This window comes from Chelonoidis abingdonii, chromosome 4 (assembly GCF_003597395.2).
Source record: "Chelonoidis abingdonii isolate Lonesome George chromosome 4, CheloAbing_2.0, whole genome shotgun sequence".
In the NCBI taxonomy this organism is placed as follows: domain Eukaryota; kingdom Metazoa; phylum Chordata; order Testudines; family Testudinidae; genus Chelonoidis; species Chelonoidis abingdonii.
The window spans coordinates 88,556,703-88,575,727 of NC_133772.1; the positions used below are offsets into that span (position 1 = coordinate 88,556,703).

The 19,025-nt window shown below is 43.2% G+C and overlaps 1 protein-coding gene across 6 annotated transcripts in view; it reads right to left on the reverse strand.

The window, feature by feature from the left end:
- The window catches only part of STARD9 (StAR related lipid transfer domain containing 9), a 171,119-nt gene that overhangs the window by 137,971 nt on the left and 14,123 nt on the right, over positions 1–19,025 (reverse strand). For all 6 annotated transcript variants that reach the window (XR_004373843.2, XM_075065444.1, XM_032781495.2 and 3 more), the window contains exons 2-3: positions 17,452–17,521; positions 11,299–11,415 (exon numbers count right to left, since the gene is read on the reverse strand). Coding sequence is in view for 5 of the 6 variants with exons in the window: in XM_075065444.1 (XP_074921545.1) it covers positions 11,299–11,415; positions 17,452–17,521 (187 nt within the window). In the remaining variant the exon portion in view is untranslated. The remainder of the gene's footprint in view (positions 1–11,298; positions 11,416–17,451; positions 17,522–19,025) is intronic.

Genomic DNA, 19,025 nt, shown 5'->3' on the forward strand with positions numbered 1-19,025 from the left:
AAGCACCCTCTGCAGGCCAGTGTCCCACTGCTGCTTGGCCCCCACATCCCTCCCTGGACTCTGGTGCCCCATTATCCCCTCACTCTTAGGGTCTCCCTTCCCCAGGGAACCCTCACCCTCTATCCCCACCTCACCTCAGTCATAGGCTACTGCCGGTCACCAACTAGCCCCCGCTCCCTGGGGCAGACTGCAGCATAAGCTACTCATCACAGGCAAGGTTGAGTTTGGACCTGCTGACTTCCTCTGCCTCCCAGTACCTCTACGGGCCTTGGACCAGGCCCTGCAGGCTAGGCAGTTGCCAGCCTGGAGCTCCCCTGCTTCTCTGGCTCTCCCCAGCCTTGCTTCAGTTCCACTACCCTTTCTGCAGGCAGCAAGGCCTTGCTCTCTCCCAGCCTGGAGAGAGACTCCTCTTGGGCCTCGGGCTCACAGCCTTTTCATACAGGCCAGCTGTGGCCTGATTGGGGTGTGGCCCAGCTGCGGCTGCTCTGCCAATCAGCCCAGCTTTTCCCCTGCCCCAGCCCTCGCCCAGGGCTGTTTTAAGCCCTTCAGGGCAGGAGCAGGGTAACCACCCTGCTACACCTTGCTTCCAACTTATTCCTCTTACTTGTCTTTCTACGAAGTTGGCTCTATTCTCCTCTGATAGTTATGGATAACTGGACAGTAAGCCAGAAAAAAAAAATTTAAATCTTGTTCTCTTGACAGAAAAACACATTGCTCCATATCCCCCAGCACAGTTAATAATGGTGCCTTGATCATCAGTTCTGGTTATAACAATGACTACAGTAACCTGGCTTTCATTGACAGATTCCTAGTTGGGATCCTACTTGGTCTTTGCCCATAGGCAACCTCTGTCTCAGGATCTAGAGCTTCCCAATTCCCAGGAATACCTAAGAGAAACTGCTTCTTATCTCTTCACACATCTACAACATGTCTTTAGTATAATCCTGTTGTTTCTTTAAACCGAAAAAAAATAGCCTGGGATATGACCAAGCTGGATGTTACTTTCTGCAGTCTGTGCATAAATAGGTTTTTACAGAAGTTACCCAACTGTTAAGTGTTTTCCTTGCCCTCACTGAGCTATGATGCATTTGAGGAAACATTCATTATTCCTCATTGCTAGAGCTTTAAATGAAAGCCATGAGACTTAAGCACCGTTCTCTCTGCTAGCATAGATATCCAGTACAATTTAAATATCACAGTTAAAAAGGTGTCTTATAAACAAATATTTAAAATTTAGGTCTGGAAGTACCCATTGCTAAACAATACAAATTAAGCAGCAGCCTGAACTTGCTTGTGTAAAGTATCGGACAAAGAGGGACTATCAGCATTTGTCCATAATACTTGTCAGACTCCGTTACAAAGACATCAGAACGTAAACAGTAAGTTATTACTATATAAGGTTGCATGTGTTTTCATTAGAAAATGGAAGATACAGTACATGATTTGTTCCTATTAAGTGACAACCCTAATCATTACACAGTGACCAATGATGGCTGAATTTTTGGTGTTATCCACCACAGAAGAGCCTAAAAACCTCACCCCCTCCTTGTTTGGAATGGAATGCAAGGATGGGAGTTTTCTGAGAACACCTTTTACCTCTCTTTAGAGAGTTCTCTATCAGTTAGCTTATTTCCTCTCTTACTCCAATAGTCAAGCCTGAATGCAACGCACAACCTGGTTATTCAAGTTGCATGCTTGGGAGGTTCACAGAGGTTGACAAAGAATGGGCAGTAGCTGTTCCAGCTGTTACTTCCCCCTATGCTGGGAGGGGCTTTGGCTGTTGGATCCACATAGTCGTGGATCATCATCCTTGGATTATTCCCAAAGAACTCCTTCACATGGGAATGGAGGGAGACCTTGTGGAACTCTACCCGGGGTGCCGAGCCTCTATGTAGGCTCCTCCCACATGCAATCACACTAGGTCTGCAGCTATCAAGGCTTACTGAGCCCAAAGAGAAGAGAGAAACATGGTTTGCCCCAGGTGAGCAATATCAGAATAGGCGTAGAAGGAGAAGGAATGTGGTATTGCTTAGAAAAGGGGTTCTCAAACGTTTTCCACAGTATAACCACATCTCAAAAGACATCTCCCACTTACAACTGCACAATATCCCTGTGGCAGCTACAGCAATTGTTTATATGGCAGTGTAAGATGAGGAAAGTATGCATGTATTTTAGCTGTTATCACCACATTTTTTGAAAAAAATTTTCATTTCTGGTCCTCCTCTCCCCCTGTATATGCTTCCATGACCTTTAGAGTATGTCTACACTAAATGTGGGAGCAAGCTACTGAGCCCAGCCCCCAGATTTAAGAGCCTGACCTCCAACCTTAGTTGCAACATCAAAGCAGTATCTACACAGCTATTTTTAGCATACCAGGGCAAGCCCCACTGAGCCTGTGGCCCTGGGTGGGGAGGCTCACTCTCAGATACACTATTGACAGACTCTTCTCTGGACATGCTGCCCAGACACCTCGTCCTTTTCTCCAGATACCCTCCAGTATAATGGGCATAGGAATGTCTCCTTTCCTGCTCCCCACTGGTGGCTCATCTCAGAGGATAGTTCTTGGGTCTTCTCCTCCTCTTACACAGGAACAGTCCCTAGAAGTAGTAGTCACCATGGCTCTTGCTTTTCCAAGCATTCTGACTCTTCTTTGCAATGTCTAAGGCAGCAACAAGAATTGAACTTGTGCCTTAACCACCTGTAAAAGCAGCTGGAAACCTTCAACTCAAACCGAAATCAATGGTGGCTGTAGGCACTCAGCACCTCTGAAAAAAATCATGCCTCAAATTGGCCACCCAAAAACTGAAGCAACCAAAATTGCAGACCATTTTTGTTTGTTAAACCATCTGTAAAGGTAACACAGCATTGATATACCTCAAAAGACTTTTGTGAAGCTTATTTTTTGTAAAGCACTTTGATATTGTCACAGCTTCCTACTCAGATTTGAACCTTAGCGTTCATAACCTGAGAAGCTAGCATGAACCCCTCTAAGCTTAATTACCAGCTTAGATCTGATAGGCTGCCACCAAACAGGAATCAGTGCCTGGTACACTTGAGCCCCCCAAAACTTCCCTGTGGGACCTCCAAAGACTCAGATGCCCTGAGTCTACAACAAAGGGAAATAAACCATTCCCCCCATCTCTCTCCCACCCAGAATTTCCTCTCTGGGCTAACCTGAGAGTTCTGACTGCAACCTTCTTACATCACAATACCAAGAGCATGTCTCCATCTCTCTTCCCACAATAGAGACAAACCCAAAGACAAGAAACCAGGAAAGATTCTCATCTCTCTTGCCCCCTTACTTTTCGCGCCCTGGGTAATAGCTAGGAGAGTAAATCACAGAGAGCAATTTTCCCCTGCCCCCTGTCTTCCATTCTCCCACCATTTCACTGCGTGATCAACTAGAAAGAAAAATTCAACCGGTCTTAAAAAGCAAAACTTTTAATAAGAAAAAGAAGAAACGAATAGAAATAACTCTCTGTAGATCTTGATGGTCAAGATATACAGGGTTTTCAACTTATACGAAAATTCATGAATAAACAATAGAAAATGGACTAAACAGCTACCCAAACAATACCAATTTAAAGTACTTATAGCCAAATACACATACAATAGACTCCACAGCCAGATACAACAGATGCAAATACCAGCAAAACATTTAACATAGACATACTTTTGCTAAACTTTGTAATTACAACAGGGAACTAGAAGCTTAGAAGGTACTGAAATAGACCCTCTCTAGCTGAGAGAGCACAGAACAGACAAAGACCCAAGACCAAGAAAAACCCACAAATTCCCTCCCTTAAGCTTTGAAAAATCCGGTTTCCTGATTGGTCCTCTTGTCAGGTGTTTGGTTCCCTTTGTTAACCCTTTACAGGTAAAAGAAACATTAACCCTTAGCTATCTGTTTATGACAATCCTCCTAAAGGAGGAGTGAGCTACAGAGTTCAAAATATTACTATCAAATCCACACGTGATGCCCAATTACTGATGAAATCATAGTTTAGTCTTTCCCCATTGTGACAGGTTCGGTCACAGAGACCCCCTTGGGATTGTTACCTGATGTGCTGAAACTACCTCTGAGCCTGTTTTTCCTGTCAGCTTAGTACTTAGGACTAGCTAGGATGCTAGCCTGCTACAACACAGACCCAGGTCTGGTCCACGTCCACAAAGTTTCAAACTTTAACCAAAAACTACTCAGCAAGTCACCTACCTCCAGCACCCAGACACCCAGTTCCCAATGGGATCCCAACCCCAATAAATCTGTTTTACTCTGTATAAAGCTTATATGGGGTAAATTCATAAACTGTCCACCTTCTATAACACTGATAGAGAGAGATGAACAGCTATTTGCTCCCCCAGATATTAATCACTTACTCTGGGTTCATTAATAAACAAAAGTGATTTTATTAAGTATAAAAAGTAGGATTTGAGTGGTTTCAAGTAATAACTGACAGAACAAAGTAAGTCACCAAACAAAATAAAACAAAATATGCAAGTCTAAGCCTAATACATTTAAGAAACTGAATACAGGTAAATCTCGCCCTCAGAGATGTTCCAATAAGCTTCTTTCACAGACTAGACTCTGTCTTAGTCTGGGCCCAATCCTTTCACCTGGTACAAACCTGGTTAGTTCCAGCTCAGGTGGTAACAAATGCAAGTCAGGAAAGGAACCCAGCTGAGAGTGTTTTTCAGATAACAAGTTTACACTTCCTAGCAACTGTCATGCAAGGTTTTTACAGCACTTTACATAAGTATTACCTAATTAAGGGTATGTCTACACTTGGAGTGTGTGTGTGGGGGGGGGGGGGGGGATTCCTGGCTTGAGGAGACACCCGAGGTAGCTTTCATTGAGGTAGCACAGGAGTGGGCAAACTTTCTGGCCTGAAGGCCACATCAGGGTATGAAAATTGTATGGCGGGCCATGAATCCTCATGAAATTCAGGGTAGGGGTGCAGGAGGGGTTAGGGCTCCGGCTGGGGGTGCAGGCTCTGGAGTGGGGCAGGGCTGGGTCTAGGCACCAATGTTCCAAGCATCTGCTTGGGGCGGCCCTTTTCAAGGAGAGGCACTCACTCCGGCTTTTTTTTTTTTTCTTCCTTTTCTTTTTTTGCTGCGTGGGGCAGCAAAAAACCTGGAGCTGGCCCTGCACTGGGATGAGGGCTTTGGGGTGCAGGAGAGTGCTCCAGGCTGGGACCAAGGGGTTCGGAAGGTGGGAGGGGATTAGGGCTGGGGCAGGGAGCTGGGGTGTGTCGGGGAGGGGGGTTCCAGCTGGGGGTGCGGGCTCTGGGGTGGGGCTGGAGATGAAGGATTTGGGGTGCAGAAGGGTGCTCTGGGCCAGGACAGAGGGGCTCAGAGGGCAGGAGGGGCATTGGGATCGGGCAGGCTGTTGGAGTATGGCAGGGGGTGAGGGCTTTGCCTGGGGGTACAGGCTTTGGGATGGGGCCAGGGATAAGAGGTTTGGGGTACAAGACGGGTCTACGGACTGGGATCGAGGGGTTCGGTGAGCGGCGGTGGGGAGATCAGGGCTGGAGCAAGCGATTGGGTCGCAGTGGGGCAGGCTCTCAGCAGCGCATATCTCAAGCAATTCCTGGAAGCATGTCTCCACTCTGGCTCCTACACAGAGGCACAGCCAGGCAGCTCTGCACGCACTCTCCTGTCCGCAGGCTCTGCCCCCATAGCGCCTATTGGCGGGGAGCCGCAGAGGCGGCACCTGAGACAGGGCAGTGCACAGAGCCGCCTGGCCACACCTCCGTGTCCTACATAGGAATCGGAGGAGGGGTCATGCCGGCTGCTTCCTGGGAGCCGTGCAGAGTGGGGCAAGCTCCTGATCCCACTCCTTGGTGTGAGCTGAGGGCTGTAGTTTGACCAACCTTGTGCTAGCGTGCTAAAAATAGTAAGCAAGTTACTCACACCTTTTTGTCAACTGTTTAAAATGGGCCACTTAATTCTCACTACAAAAGTGATTTTTCCTCCCTTGGTATCCTACTGTTAATTGAATTGTCTCATTAGACTGACCTCCCACTTGGTAAGGCAACTCCCATCTTTTCATGTGCTGTGTATTTACACCTGCTACTGTATTTTCCACTGCATGCATCTGATGAAGTGGGTTCTAGCCCACGAAAGCTTATGCCCAAATAGTTAGTCTCTAAGCTGCCACAAGGACTCTTCGTTGTTTTTGCTGATACAGACTAACACGGTTACCACTCTGACACCTTAAAATAGACTGTAGCTGTGGCAGCACAAGCAGCAAGAGGGGTTAGTCACCTTAAATCCATACCTAGCATCTCTGATGGGAATGCACTTGGGGCAGCTAGCCCCTCCCACAGCTCACGCTACTGCAGCTGCATTCTAATTTTAGCACACTAGCTCCATGAAAGCTAGCATGAGTATGTCTCCACACACTAGGAATCACAGATACCAGATGGAAGTGTAGACACACCTTAAGTCTCTCAAAACCACCTTTGAAGTAAGTAAAGGATACAGGGATAATATAATAATACTATGAAGTGTAGCCATATCTGGAGCACAACACAGCAATTGTTTAATACTACAGAACCTGAAATGAATACCGCATACAAGGGTAACAGCAGGAGAAATTTACAGAGGCAGATCATAAATGGAAAGAGTTGGAATTTGGCCTAGATACAGGGATATATACCCCTACACTTATCATTGCCATTGGATCTCTATAATGACTAGATGTTGTTAGGAACTTGTTTTGACATCTCATCCGGAAGACAAGAAGGGACACCGCTTTTTTAGAGACAGTATTCTCAGGAAAGATGCCTGAAAGTAGAGTATTTTCATCGTTCAGCTAATAAACCAAGCCCCTGAGATAACAGTTGGCACAACAAGACTTCACTGTAAGGAAATACAGTGACTGCAGGCAAACTTATAAAAGAAAGCTTTACTGTATGGCAGTGTTATTTAATTCCTTCAGTAGCTGATAATATCACTAAAATAAGGAAGCAGCTAGGAAACTGAATCTGTATGTACTCCGTGATAGAGTATTGATTTAAAACATGGAATTAAATACAAAGAACTTCATTCAACAATATTAGGGGTCTGAAACTCACAAAAGTAAGCACGTTTCTCCAGCACCTGCTTATGAACTATATATTACATGTGCTATAAACATCCTAAAACCATTGGGGAAAGTAGTGACAGAAATTCCCTCACTGTCCCAAGTCCCTCAGAGCACCAAACCATCTTTAAACCCATTCATTTTGCATTTCCTTGCTGCTGAATATAGTGTTGTTCTTTTAAAAGCCAGGCATTCCACTGGCTTGCAAGTGACATAACAGGTACATGGAGCAGCTCCCAAAATCCAGAGCCGTCTTTAGGCATATTCAGCATACGCCGCTAGGGCACCATGAAATTTGGGGCACCAAATTTCATGGTGCCCTAGGCAGCTGCGTGCTGCATATGTGGCAGCATCAGCTCCAGTGACCAGCCCTACTCCTCGGCCTGTGGGAGGGGGGCTGCATAGGGCACCCAAATGGTTAGGGATGGCCCTGCCAATATCTATTTAACCCTGGGTATCAGGTACATTCAGTGACTACACAAGGGCACTTTAAGGTACATTTTAAACTCTCCTTTATTTGTAATATTGTTTTAGAAAAATGAAGAGTACTTTATTGCCCTAGACAATGCTGAATTCATGTGGCAAACTTTCACCAGTGGAGATAAAGAGGACATAGTGGGTTATATTTATCAATGCTTATGCAAAAGCATCTTAGATGTAAAGCCAGCTACACTGATAACAGTTCTAAGTAAGAAAATGTTTCTTATTGTATTGTTATAAAGATGAGAGGAAACAGAAGTCAGTGTTCACAGCAAGGCACACAGAAAAGAAGCTCCTTCCTGCCCAATGTAATTGTTGGAAAAGTCAATTTTAAGGGGGAAAAACAACAACATTGACAAATGAGACATATCTCACCAAATTTTAACTTTTAAAGTAGAAACAAAGGTCGCTTAAAATTCATTTTAGAGAAAAGGGCAGATGTAGAAGACCTTTTGCTTGTACTGCCTCCACACTTCCACAGCTGCCAAAATGCCCTACTTTGATCACAGATCTTCAGTAGAAACCTTTGAGTGGGCTTTCTCCTCTTTAGGAGCAGAATGGTAGCTGCCTTCAACACCCAGCCACTCAGGAGAAAGAGTAAGCGCACTATTAATGGCTTAATTTCCCTATCTGTGGGAAGGCATGTTGAACTGACTCCATCTCCCATTCCATTTGCAAGTAAGGGCAAAGTTTCAATGAGCCCACAGACAGTTCCTAATATAATTAGGATTGGGAGTCTAATATGAGAATATATTAAGAGTACTACATTACAGCAGCTTTGCCAAGGGTCAGATCTGGGGACTATAACCTAGACAACACCCCAGCAGCTCTAAATTCCTTCATATTTAAATCTTTCCCCTAACAATAATTAAAGTGCAGCTCTATTCTGAATAGTGATGTTGTAAAACAGCATCCTGGATTCTTTGTTTGCTGTCTATCTATATCAAGTGCTCAATTCAAACAGAAAAAGATTCAGAGTCAGATTCTCTGGTGCATTCCTGCCCATCAACACTGCTCTGATAGTGCAAACACCCTGGAAAATAGTGGCATGCTCTTGCTCGAACTCACCACTTAACCTCAAATAAGGACATAGAGAGTACACTTATAAAGTTTACGGACGATACCAGGGGGGATTGCAGATGCTTTGGAAGATAGGATTAATATTAAAAATGATCTGGACAAACTGGAGAAATGGTCTGAAGTTAATAGGATGAAATTCAATAAGGGCAAATGTAAAGTACTCCACTTAGGAAGGAACCTTCAGTTGCACACATACAAAATGGTAAATGACTACCTAGGAAGGAGTACTGCAGAAAGGGATCAGGGGCTCATAGTGAATCACAAGCTAAATATGAGTCAAGAGTGAAACACTGGCAAAAAAAGCAAACATCATTTTGGGATGTATTAACAGGAGTGTTGTAAGCAAGATCTAAGAAGTAATTCTTCCACTTTACTCAGGCTTCACCTGGAATAGTGTGTACAGTTTTGGGTGCCACATTTCAGGAAAGATGTGGACAAATTGGAGAAAGTCCAGAGAAGAGCAACAAAAATTATTAAAGGCCTAGAAAACAAGACCTATGAGGAAATATTGAAAAAATTGGGTTTGTTTAGTCTAAAGACCAGAAAACTAAGAGGGGACAAACAGTTTTCAAGCACATAAAAAGGTTGTTACAATGAGGAGGGAGATAAATTGTTCTCCTTAACTTCTGAGGACAAGAAACAATGGGCTTAAATTGCAGCAAGGACAGTTTGGTTGGACATTATGAAAAATTTCCTAGCTGTCAAGGTGGTTAACTACTGGAATAAATTGCCTAAGGAGGTTGTGCAATGGTCTAGATCAGGGGTTCTCAACTCTTATCTTTCTGAGCCCCAGCCCCCCGCCCCTAAAAATTTCATGGCACGCAGGGGTGGGAGGGGGGGTGGGGAGACGACCTCAGGACTCATGGATTCAGCCAAAGGGGGAGGGAGGCCTCAGAGCTCCAGACTTCAGCCACCGGGTGGGAGGTGACAGGGCTGTGGGGAGGAACTGAGAGCTTCAGTCCCGCAGGGTGCTGAGGTGGAGGGGAGCTCAGGGCTCCAGCCTCACAGTGTGTCAGGGCTGGGGGGAGCTAAGGCTTCTGCCCTGCAGGACGCTGGGACTCTGGGCTTTAGACTCACAAGGGAACCAAGGCTCTGGGCTTCGGCCCCATGGCTATGCTCCCAGCTTCAGAACCATTGAGATGCCAGGGTTCAGGGCTTCAGCCCCACATTTCAGGCTTCAGCACCATGGGGGGTGCCAGGCTTGGAATTTTAGCCCCGGTTGGAGGGGTGGGGGTCATTGGGGGTCAGGGCACCCTGCAGCTCCACTCCTGGTTTCAGTCCCATGGGGGTGCAAGGACTTGGGGTGCCAGGCTTCAGCCTGTGGCCCCCTGAAAGCAGCTCACAGCCAACCCCTGGTTGAGAACCATTGGTCTAGATAATACTTAGTCCTACCATGAGTGCAGGGGACTGGACTAGATGACATCTCAAGGTCCCTTCCAGTCCTATGATTCTATGATTGCAGCAAGTGGATAGGGAGAATGTTAGAGGCATGGCACTCTGGCTATCATTAGCTGGATTACAATTCTTTGGGGACTAATGCAAGCTGACAAAGGTTGGCACAATCGTCAGGATGCTCTAATTTGGGTTAGAGCTGCAGCCAGCACAAGGCCACCCAGAGAATCAAGGAGCTGCAACAAAATACCCAATAGCCTCCTCCCACTCTGTTGTGCTAGGTTTCTCCTTGGCAGATGCATAATTTTTTTATTACTGCCACCTGGCAAATTCAGCATAGACTCAGAGTAAAGCTAGGTACTGTGCACATCATCACCAATAGAACAAGTTCTGCAGGGCTAATCTTCAACAGGTCTGCACAGGTATAATGATCGGAATTTAGTAAACAATTCTACTGATCGACAAGATCAAATAGATACAGCAACCTCTTAGATGTGTTGGCTCTTCAAGTCTATCAGTAGCAAAGAGCAGTAAAAACATGTTTTAATCACTACTGTCAGCAGATAGCACTGAATGCATATGTCTGGAGAAAGTAGGGGCTGTTTTCCCATAATTACTTGTCATTTTACAAGAACCTCAGGGTTACTGAAAAAAAGAATGTGAACCGTATCATTTTTTGTTTTTTTTAATACACATATTCCTATGACCTTTGTATTTAACCAAACAAATCTTGGACTATCAAACTAGGAAGAGTGCTGGTTGGTATAACAGATCTCTGATTCTCTAATTAAAAGCTCAGAGTTAATCTGGTATTGTTCAGAACAATGTGGTGTTAACATTGAAGTTTAATGCTGCCGTTTAAAATGTCACTTCAATGCTGATCATTTCAGTAGAAACATCGAACTACTCTGATTCTGTGGACTAAGTTTGGGATTGTGTCAGCACTTATACAGAGTACTATCATTTTCTCCCCCCCGAATTTGACCTCCAATTATTTTTCATTGCTTTAACTGGAGTCCCTTGGGCTTCTTGTCTTTTCAGATCATGAGCGCTTATCAGAAAGCTGATGACAGTTACCACAGTGGGGATACAGTACTGCTATATCATCAACAGGATAAGAAAAAGATGGTCCTAGGAAAAATAAATCAAATACTAGAATCTCAAACTTGGTTACTGAGAGTTTATATCCTCCCCACCTTCTCACCAAACACAATAATAAAGGACAAAACAGGACACACACGGAGAATTGAAACATTACTCACCACTTCCTGAGATGCATATTTAGGATCCTCAGGATCAACTGACCAATAGCAGAAATCAAAGCCAAAAGCCGCAATCTTCTCTGTTGTGTCCCATGGGCCCTCAAGCCTATTGTCTACCTGAATGGGGGGGAGGGGAATAGAAAGAGCGCTTGAATTTGAGGATTACCAAAGAGCATCATTTTAAAAGTCCGTCCAGAATATACTTTTCCCCTTTTCACAACACAAATATTCATGGCTCCAAGTTCATCCTGTTTTCATTTTCTTGCACAAAAGTCAAAGAAAAAATATGGATGAATCCATCACAAAGCTGCTAGGATAAAACTTTCACTGAGCAGTTCATTCACCACTTCTCTCCTGCTTCAATAAAAGTACAATGCACTTAAGAGCTTTCCATCCAACGATCTCCAAGCATTTTACAAGCATTACTGAGTTAATCCACAGCATCCATTTTAGGTGAGAAAGCATTATCCCCATTTTACAGATGGGGAAACTGAATCCCAGAGGTTAAATGACTATGAGCCAGAAATATGAACCACACCTCCCAACTCCAAGTATTACGCTTTAACCACAAGTCTATCTACTCTCCTTCTGTACCTTGTTGTATTAACAGTTTATCAGTTCTCCTCCCTCCATGTGTTATGGATTACAAAGTGCCACCAGTAATCATGACCAAACCCTCCAGACATAGCATAGGTTGGAGCTACTTCTTTTCCTTACTCAAGTATTTCACTTAGGATATATGTCTTCACTAAAAATATAGCTTGGGTGGCTGGCACTCAGGTCTGAGCCCCTAAATTGGCCTAGCCCATGTGTCAGTAGCCACACTGCAAAGCCATACCTGAATTACTACAACCTCACTAGTGCTGCACTCATCTGGATTTGTAGGGGCATATCCCATGGCTCTACTATTCTTTCATATTAAGTTGTAGAAGAACCTGTCTGTCCCTTCCAGGCACACATGGGGAATTCTGGGAAGGCACTGGAGGACTATCAGCTCCTGAGTGGTTTATCTTAGAGTCCTCACTACAAAGTTTTAATCCATACTCAGAGACATGCCAATTAGCCCAGGTTGAAAGCACCACTAAATACAAGTGAGAAGTTTGTGTGTAGACAGGAAGGGAGTTGGGGCAAGGCTAACTCTGCAGTGAAGACATACCCAATATTGGTCTATACAGCTCCAGTTTAAACAACCATCAGTTAATTAAAACAAAATTTCCCAGTGCAACTTTATAATGTACATAATTTCCAAAAATATATATACATATTTTAACCTTGTTAATGATTTCAGCTTTCATCGCTGATTCTAAGAAGTCTGATGCCATACATTAAATTAATCTGTGCAAAGAATGGGATAATACCCTACTGGAATTTTTTAATCTGTTTTTAAACACACTTCCCATCTCCAAACTCTTCTGGGGGGAGGGTTTGGAGGTGAGACCAGTCTCTTGATATTAGAAAAAGCTGTTTAAAGGATTTAGTAAAGTTTTATTAAAGAGTCAATGACACTACTCCGGTGAATAAGGACTGCAGAATCAGGTCTAATATTTATGATCGTAAACTTTTAAGGGCAGGAGTTTGTCTTTTTATTTGAGCTGCGAAGTGCCATGTATGCCTATGGCTTTCATGAAAATTATTATTATTTTTACAAAGGTGACTCAAGAAATTAAGGAAATCAAACAGATCTTCCTACACAAGTCGTTGTTTGATTCTAAACTGGATGCTGGGTGCAAACAGATACAGCAAGCGAGCAAGGCATTTTCCAAAAACTCAAACACTTCTCCTTCCCAAATCAAAAGGAGGAAATCTTGCGTCACACATGAGACAGAAATAGCTGGATCCATATGTAACACCGACATTAGCAGCAACAGAATTAGCAAACTTGACATCTGGCAATAGCATAAGTAGAAAAGAAAAATAGTTAAATTCAGTATTAATTAGAACAGTAAATATCTCATTAACAAGCCACTTAGCCACTATTGCTGAAAAAAGGTGATGATAACACTTAGCTACCTTTAAGATCTATAAATGAAAAGCACTGTAAATGGTAAGTATTATCATAATTTATGGAGATTACTGGGGAAATTGTTATACAAGCTGATCTAAAAAAGCCTCTTTGCTAACAACAGTTTTGGGGGGGGGGGTGNCCAGTCCTAGGCGAGTTCCTTATTCGAGTAACCTTTGCAGAGGGGAAGGTGGGGGGCAGGGGGCACATTTTGCACGGCTGTACATTTATCCTTAAACGAAAAAGGACCTCATGTATGGAGAAACCCACATGATTCTAAATTGGTCATGTTGAATTAACTCCAGCTGATGTTTCCTTTGGCTAGTGTTAAAATGTAAGCTAGTCTATTGATCAGTTAATTCAAAAGAATTACCTTCAATAAATTAGTTTTATTCAGAAGCCTTATAAGTGCTGTAACCCAAAAGAGAACTCTCCATTGTTTTCTGCCATAGCTGATTGTGGCTAACTGGGAGCCCTGACTGCCTATTGCAACAAGATAAAATGAATACGGTACTTTATCTCTGCAAATTCAGTTTTATAATTAAAGTGACAGGCTACAAAAGAAATCTCTATTAACGTAAAGGTTTCCGCTACACAGTTTGTGCACTGGTATAACTATTTTCATTAGGGATATGTTGGGTGTTGTTTTTTTTCCCCCCTCCAAACTTAAATTATTATACTGGTACAACCCTAGTGTAGAAATGGTTATGCTGCTGTACAGGTGCTTTAAGTACCTATAGCTTATTCTCTTCCTGTACAGGAATAGCTTGCTGGCATAAAGCACTTTTTATACTGATAACTATCCATATTGGGGGTTGTACCACTTTAACACACTGGTATAATTACAAGCAGTAAAACTGGTATGTAGACAAGGCAACGTCTCTCCCTTCATAAAATTTAACAGTCTTGAAATATCAAACAAAATATAAACAGATCAGCTCTTATGGCTCCAGAACTCCCTGCCAGAGGAAGTAAGCAAGCCCCTCCATCCCTCCGTTCCTAAGCAAAGTACTTCTTTCATGGCTCTCTCTCAAAAGGTCAGTCTAACTAGGTTCAGTTGCACATCTGAAGCCTACAGATGGCTTCTTCCTAGTTACTATCATTTCAGGGAGGGACTCCCAGATGGGCCTGATAAACCCAAGCAGCGAATCTAGACTAGGTTAATCCCCAAATCCCCACAACACTATCCTGATTGTCAGAGATTCCCCCAAGAAGGCAAAAAGACATGATGGCTGGGGAGAAAAGGGATCATCGGAACACCCCACCACACAAGTGAGGCACGTGGTGAGGAAGCTCCCATTTTTCTTGAATGTTTGAGAAAGGGCTGAGCACCTGCACGCTGCACATCCGTCCTCTTTCAGTTGTTTCAAGTTGGGCACACAAACTCTGTAGTCACTTCTAGAAATCCTGGCCTAGTAGCTTAATCTGACTGCTGTGATATTTACTGTCTGATCTGTAGCATATTTTCTGCCTTCAAAAGATATTCTTCTCATATCACCAGATAATTCTGTACCATAGAAGTTGTTTACATGGATTACTATGAGTGCACATGCTAAGCTTTAAGGTCATTTCTGCCTTTTCTCTGACACAGAAATACACACAACATATATACAGAAAACCTCTCTAAAATGACCTAATATTAAATATACTGATTGTTAACTATGCTGTAGCCTAGCTGAGCATTATAACCTACTAAACTCTTCATCTATTTTACAATCTATCTATGCTCTAGGCTTATTCCAGAGGAATCTTTTCACTAAGACTCTAAATTTGTGACACACGTTTCAGATTCTTCTTGAAGATGGAACTGTAAGGCTACTCTGGAACACCTTTGATGCACATAACCATTAGTAAAACAATTAAAATGCAAAAACTACCAAGAACCACCTGGTCTCTGCAAACTCCTCAACATTTCTGTCATCTTATTGTGACCTCAGATTTGCTCTGTCCGTACATTTACTTTAATTACCTTATGAAATTACCAGTATAATTTCTCACTTATTGTCAAATGGGCATGACAAAGGGAACCAAATCTTTGTAAGGTATCAGAAGCTCTATTGTAGAAACAAACAGACTACTACCATTAGCTCAATTTGCTTCAGTTCTAGGTCCCTGTGTCCGTAGGTAAGTAGACCAGGAAATGTTAATCTGACCTTATTTATTTTAGAGGGTAGAGGAGCAATGGTTATTCAAATATTTAAATTAGAATTACAGTCCTACTGTCTTCTCCTATGTCGATTTTAGGTGCAAAGCTTTAAAGTATTGCAAAAGGAAATACTTCCATAGGTCCCTAGGCCCTAATCATGCAAACTGTTCCACATGGGGAGAGCCCTGCAACTGCACAGAGCCAAACTGACTCAAGGTTGGACCATACGGAACAATTTACAGGATTGGGGCCATAATATTATACATGAAGAAGAAAGGAATTATACAGCAGGTGAACAGTACCTTCCCCCTTCACATCTGCGAGAGAGAAGAAAAAAGCATCTCTGGCATTGCTGAGCACTATCAACTGCTATCGTAACAGGATAAAGCCCAGATTAGCAGCCAGAACAAGAGGGTAAAAGGCACAAATCTATTCATCTCATCTATGCCAAGCTTCCTCCTAAGGAATTTAAAATACTAATTTTCTTGAACAAGTCATCTAAAATAATTGGGCTGACATGCAGATATAAACAAAAAAGCAAGTAAGAAATAAAGAAAACATGGGCCCTTTAGAATTCCCCCAGTTATCTAGAGTATTCTACATTTCATTCATTTGCCTTTTGAAGCGGAAAGAGCATGGAAACACAGACTTTGGTGCCATTTTACTAATTTACTGAGTAGCATAGCAGCATTAAAGAGCCTCAGTGTCTTAAACACAGCTCTGGTTCACGTCCCATGCAGGTAGCCTCCAAGAATCCCAAAAGGAAAGGAAGGAGGGTGCAGTATGTCAATTTTAAGTGTTCCCAGTCACCCATCAAAGCCTTAACTGTGACTGAATACATTTTGCTCAATTTCACACATTAGTTGCAATTGCATCTGACTGCAAATGGTGGGAGAAAGGAGAAAAGGAAAGAGAGAAAGTTATCCAGATGTTTGGGATTTTGTGATTATCTTACTGTTACTAACAATTTACTGACAGCCTTGAACCATGGCATGCAGCCACAGTACTGAAGCTTTGATAGATACAGAAAGCAAGAGAAGCACAGCTACATGTTCTTTGTTTATCTTACAAAGAACACAGATGTTCATGGAAACTCTAAAACAACACAGTATCTGTGCTAATTAAAGATTCTTTCTTCATATTTCCTTCCTGTTTTATTTGTAAGCTTGCTTTTTGATGATCCAATGGCCAAATAAAAATACAGCTATACAATCCCACAGAATTTCATCATTATTCTAGCACAGGGGTGGGCAAACTACGGTCCGTGGGCCGGATCGGCCATTTTAAGCCGGCCCGTGAGCTCCAGCTGGGACACCAGGTCAAGGGCCATACCACGCAGCTTGGCACCGCTCCAGCGCTCCAGTCGGGGCACCAGGTTGGGGGCTGCACCATGTGGCATGGCCCCACTCCGGCACTCCAGCCGGGTAGCGGGCCGCACCACACGGCTTTCGGAAGACATGGCATGGCCCCGTTCCAAAGATTGGGGCCACTCCATGCGTAGGGGCCGGGGAAGGGACATGCCACTGCTACTGGGAGCTGCTTGAGGTAAACATTGCTTGGAGCTTGCATACCTGAGTCTCTCCCCATGCCCCAACCCCCTGCCCCAGCCCTGATCCCCCTCCCGCTCTCCAAACTCCTTGATCCCAGCCCAGAGCACCCTCCTGCACCCCAAACCTCTCATCCCCAGGCCCACCCCAGAACCCACACCTCCAGCCAGAACCTGGACTGCTTCCCGCACCCCTATCCCAGCCCTGATCCCTCTCTGAAACCCTCAGTCCTAGCCCAGAGCACCCTCCTACACTCCAAACTTCTCATCCCAGCCCCACCTCAGAGCCCTCACCCCCTCCCGCACCTCAACCCCAATTTTCTGAGCATTCATGGCCTACCATAAAATTTCTATTCCCCAATGTGGCCCTCAGGCTAAAAAGTTTGCCCACCCCTGTTCTAGAACCATCAGAGTTTGAAAAGCAGAAGGAAAAACAAACAAAACAAAACAAACACTTACCTTTATGTTTCTGACTTTTGCCACTTTTTCATCAGCTTCTACAATTATTCTTCCCCCTTCTGCATTCTCTCTGGAAACAAACAGATAAAAAAATTCAGTTAAAATACAAAAAACCACTAAATTGTAGTAGTGCAAGCTCATAAATCTAATATTTAATACAAATCTTAAGAGCAACTTGTATGATTAAGTCTAACAATGACAGACAATCCAATTTATAAAAACTCCCTCATGGCAGCAAGAAATCTTTGTAGCTCTGTAGTCTAGTATCTTTACAGTCAGAAAAAGTAGCAAAGAGCACCAGACTCATGAAAAAGTTTCAGCATAAATCTTAAAAGCCACGACTAAGGAAATAAGTATTTTACACTGTTTGGAATTTAGTTCACTTCCATTTTTTTTTTTAAAAGTGACAATCCACAGCTCACATAACTGGAGAACCTTACTTTAGAAGCCAAAAAGTTGATACATTTAATATATATATTTTTTAATTATAAGCAGGTACTTCATATAACTGCTGAAAGATCCACTGAAAAATGCAGTCAAGTATCAATACATTGAAAGTTTTATGGCCAGAGTATCTGTAAATCAGATGTTCTTATAAAAGTTGATGCAATTGTATTTTGAGAGAGTTATTGTGCTGTTTTATTTTTACCGTACAATACCAAGTTGACAGCTGTGTCCAAAAGGTCATTTACATTACATTTCAAGACTTTTTTTTCCACGGGTTAGGATGCTTCATCAGGGAGAAACATTTTAAATTGCTAGGGGTCAAACACGGCTGTTTGCTACTCAAGGAAAACTCCCATTCACTTCAACAGGAGTTGTGTCCAAGTACAGGCAACGTCTGCCATCCTTAAGTTACTACTACTGTAGAATTAAAAAGGTTGTGGGGTTAGAGCGAAATCACTATTTCTGTGCACCTAGTAGGATTACTAGTTAAAGCTAAGGTGGTTTTTTCAGACCCCATGTTTCAGGCACTTCTAAAAAAGTCAGCCTGTGCAGGATTTCTTATGTTTGTTCACATAAGAATGGCCATACTAGGTTAGACCAAAGATCCATCCAGCCCAGTGTGCTGTCTACCGACAGTGGCCAATGCCAGGTGTCCCAGAGGGAGTGAATCTAACAGGTAACAAACAAACAGAGGCTAGGGACACCATTCCTTACCCATCCTGGCTAATAGCCATTAATGGACTTAACCTCTATGAACTTAACGTAGTTCTCTTTTAAACCCTGTTATAGTCCTAGCCTTCACAACCTCTTCAGGCAAGGAGTTCCACAGGTTGACTGCACTGTGTGACGAAGAACTTCCTTTTATTTGTTTTAAACCTGATGCCCATTAATTTCATTTGGTGGCCTCTAGTTCTTATATTATGAAACAAGTAAATAACTTTTCCTTATTCACTTTCTCCACACTACTCATGATTTTATATACCTCTATCATATCCCCCTTAGTCTCCTCTTTTCCAAGCTGAAAAGTCCTAGCCTCTTTAATCTCTCCTCATATGGGACCTGTTCCAACTCCTAATAATTTTAGTTGCCTCTCTCTGAACTTTTTCTAATGCCTGTATAACTTTTTG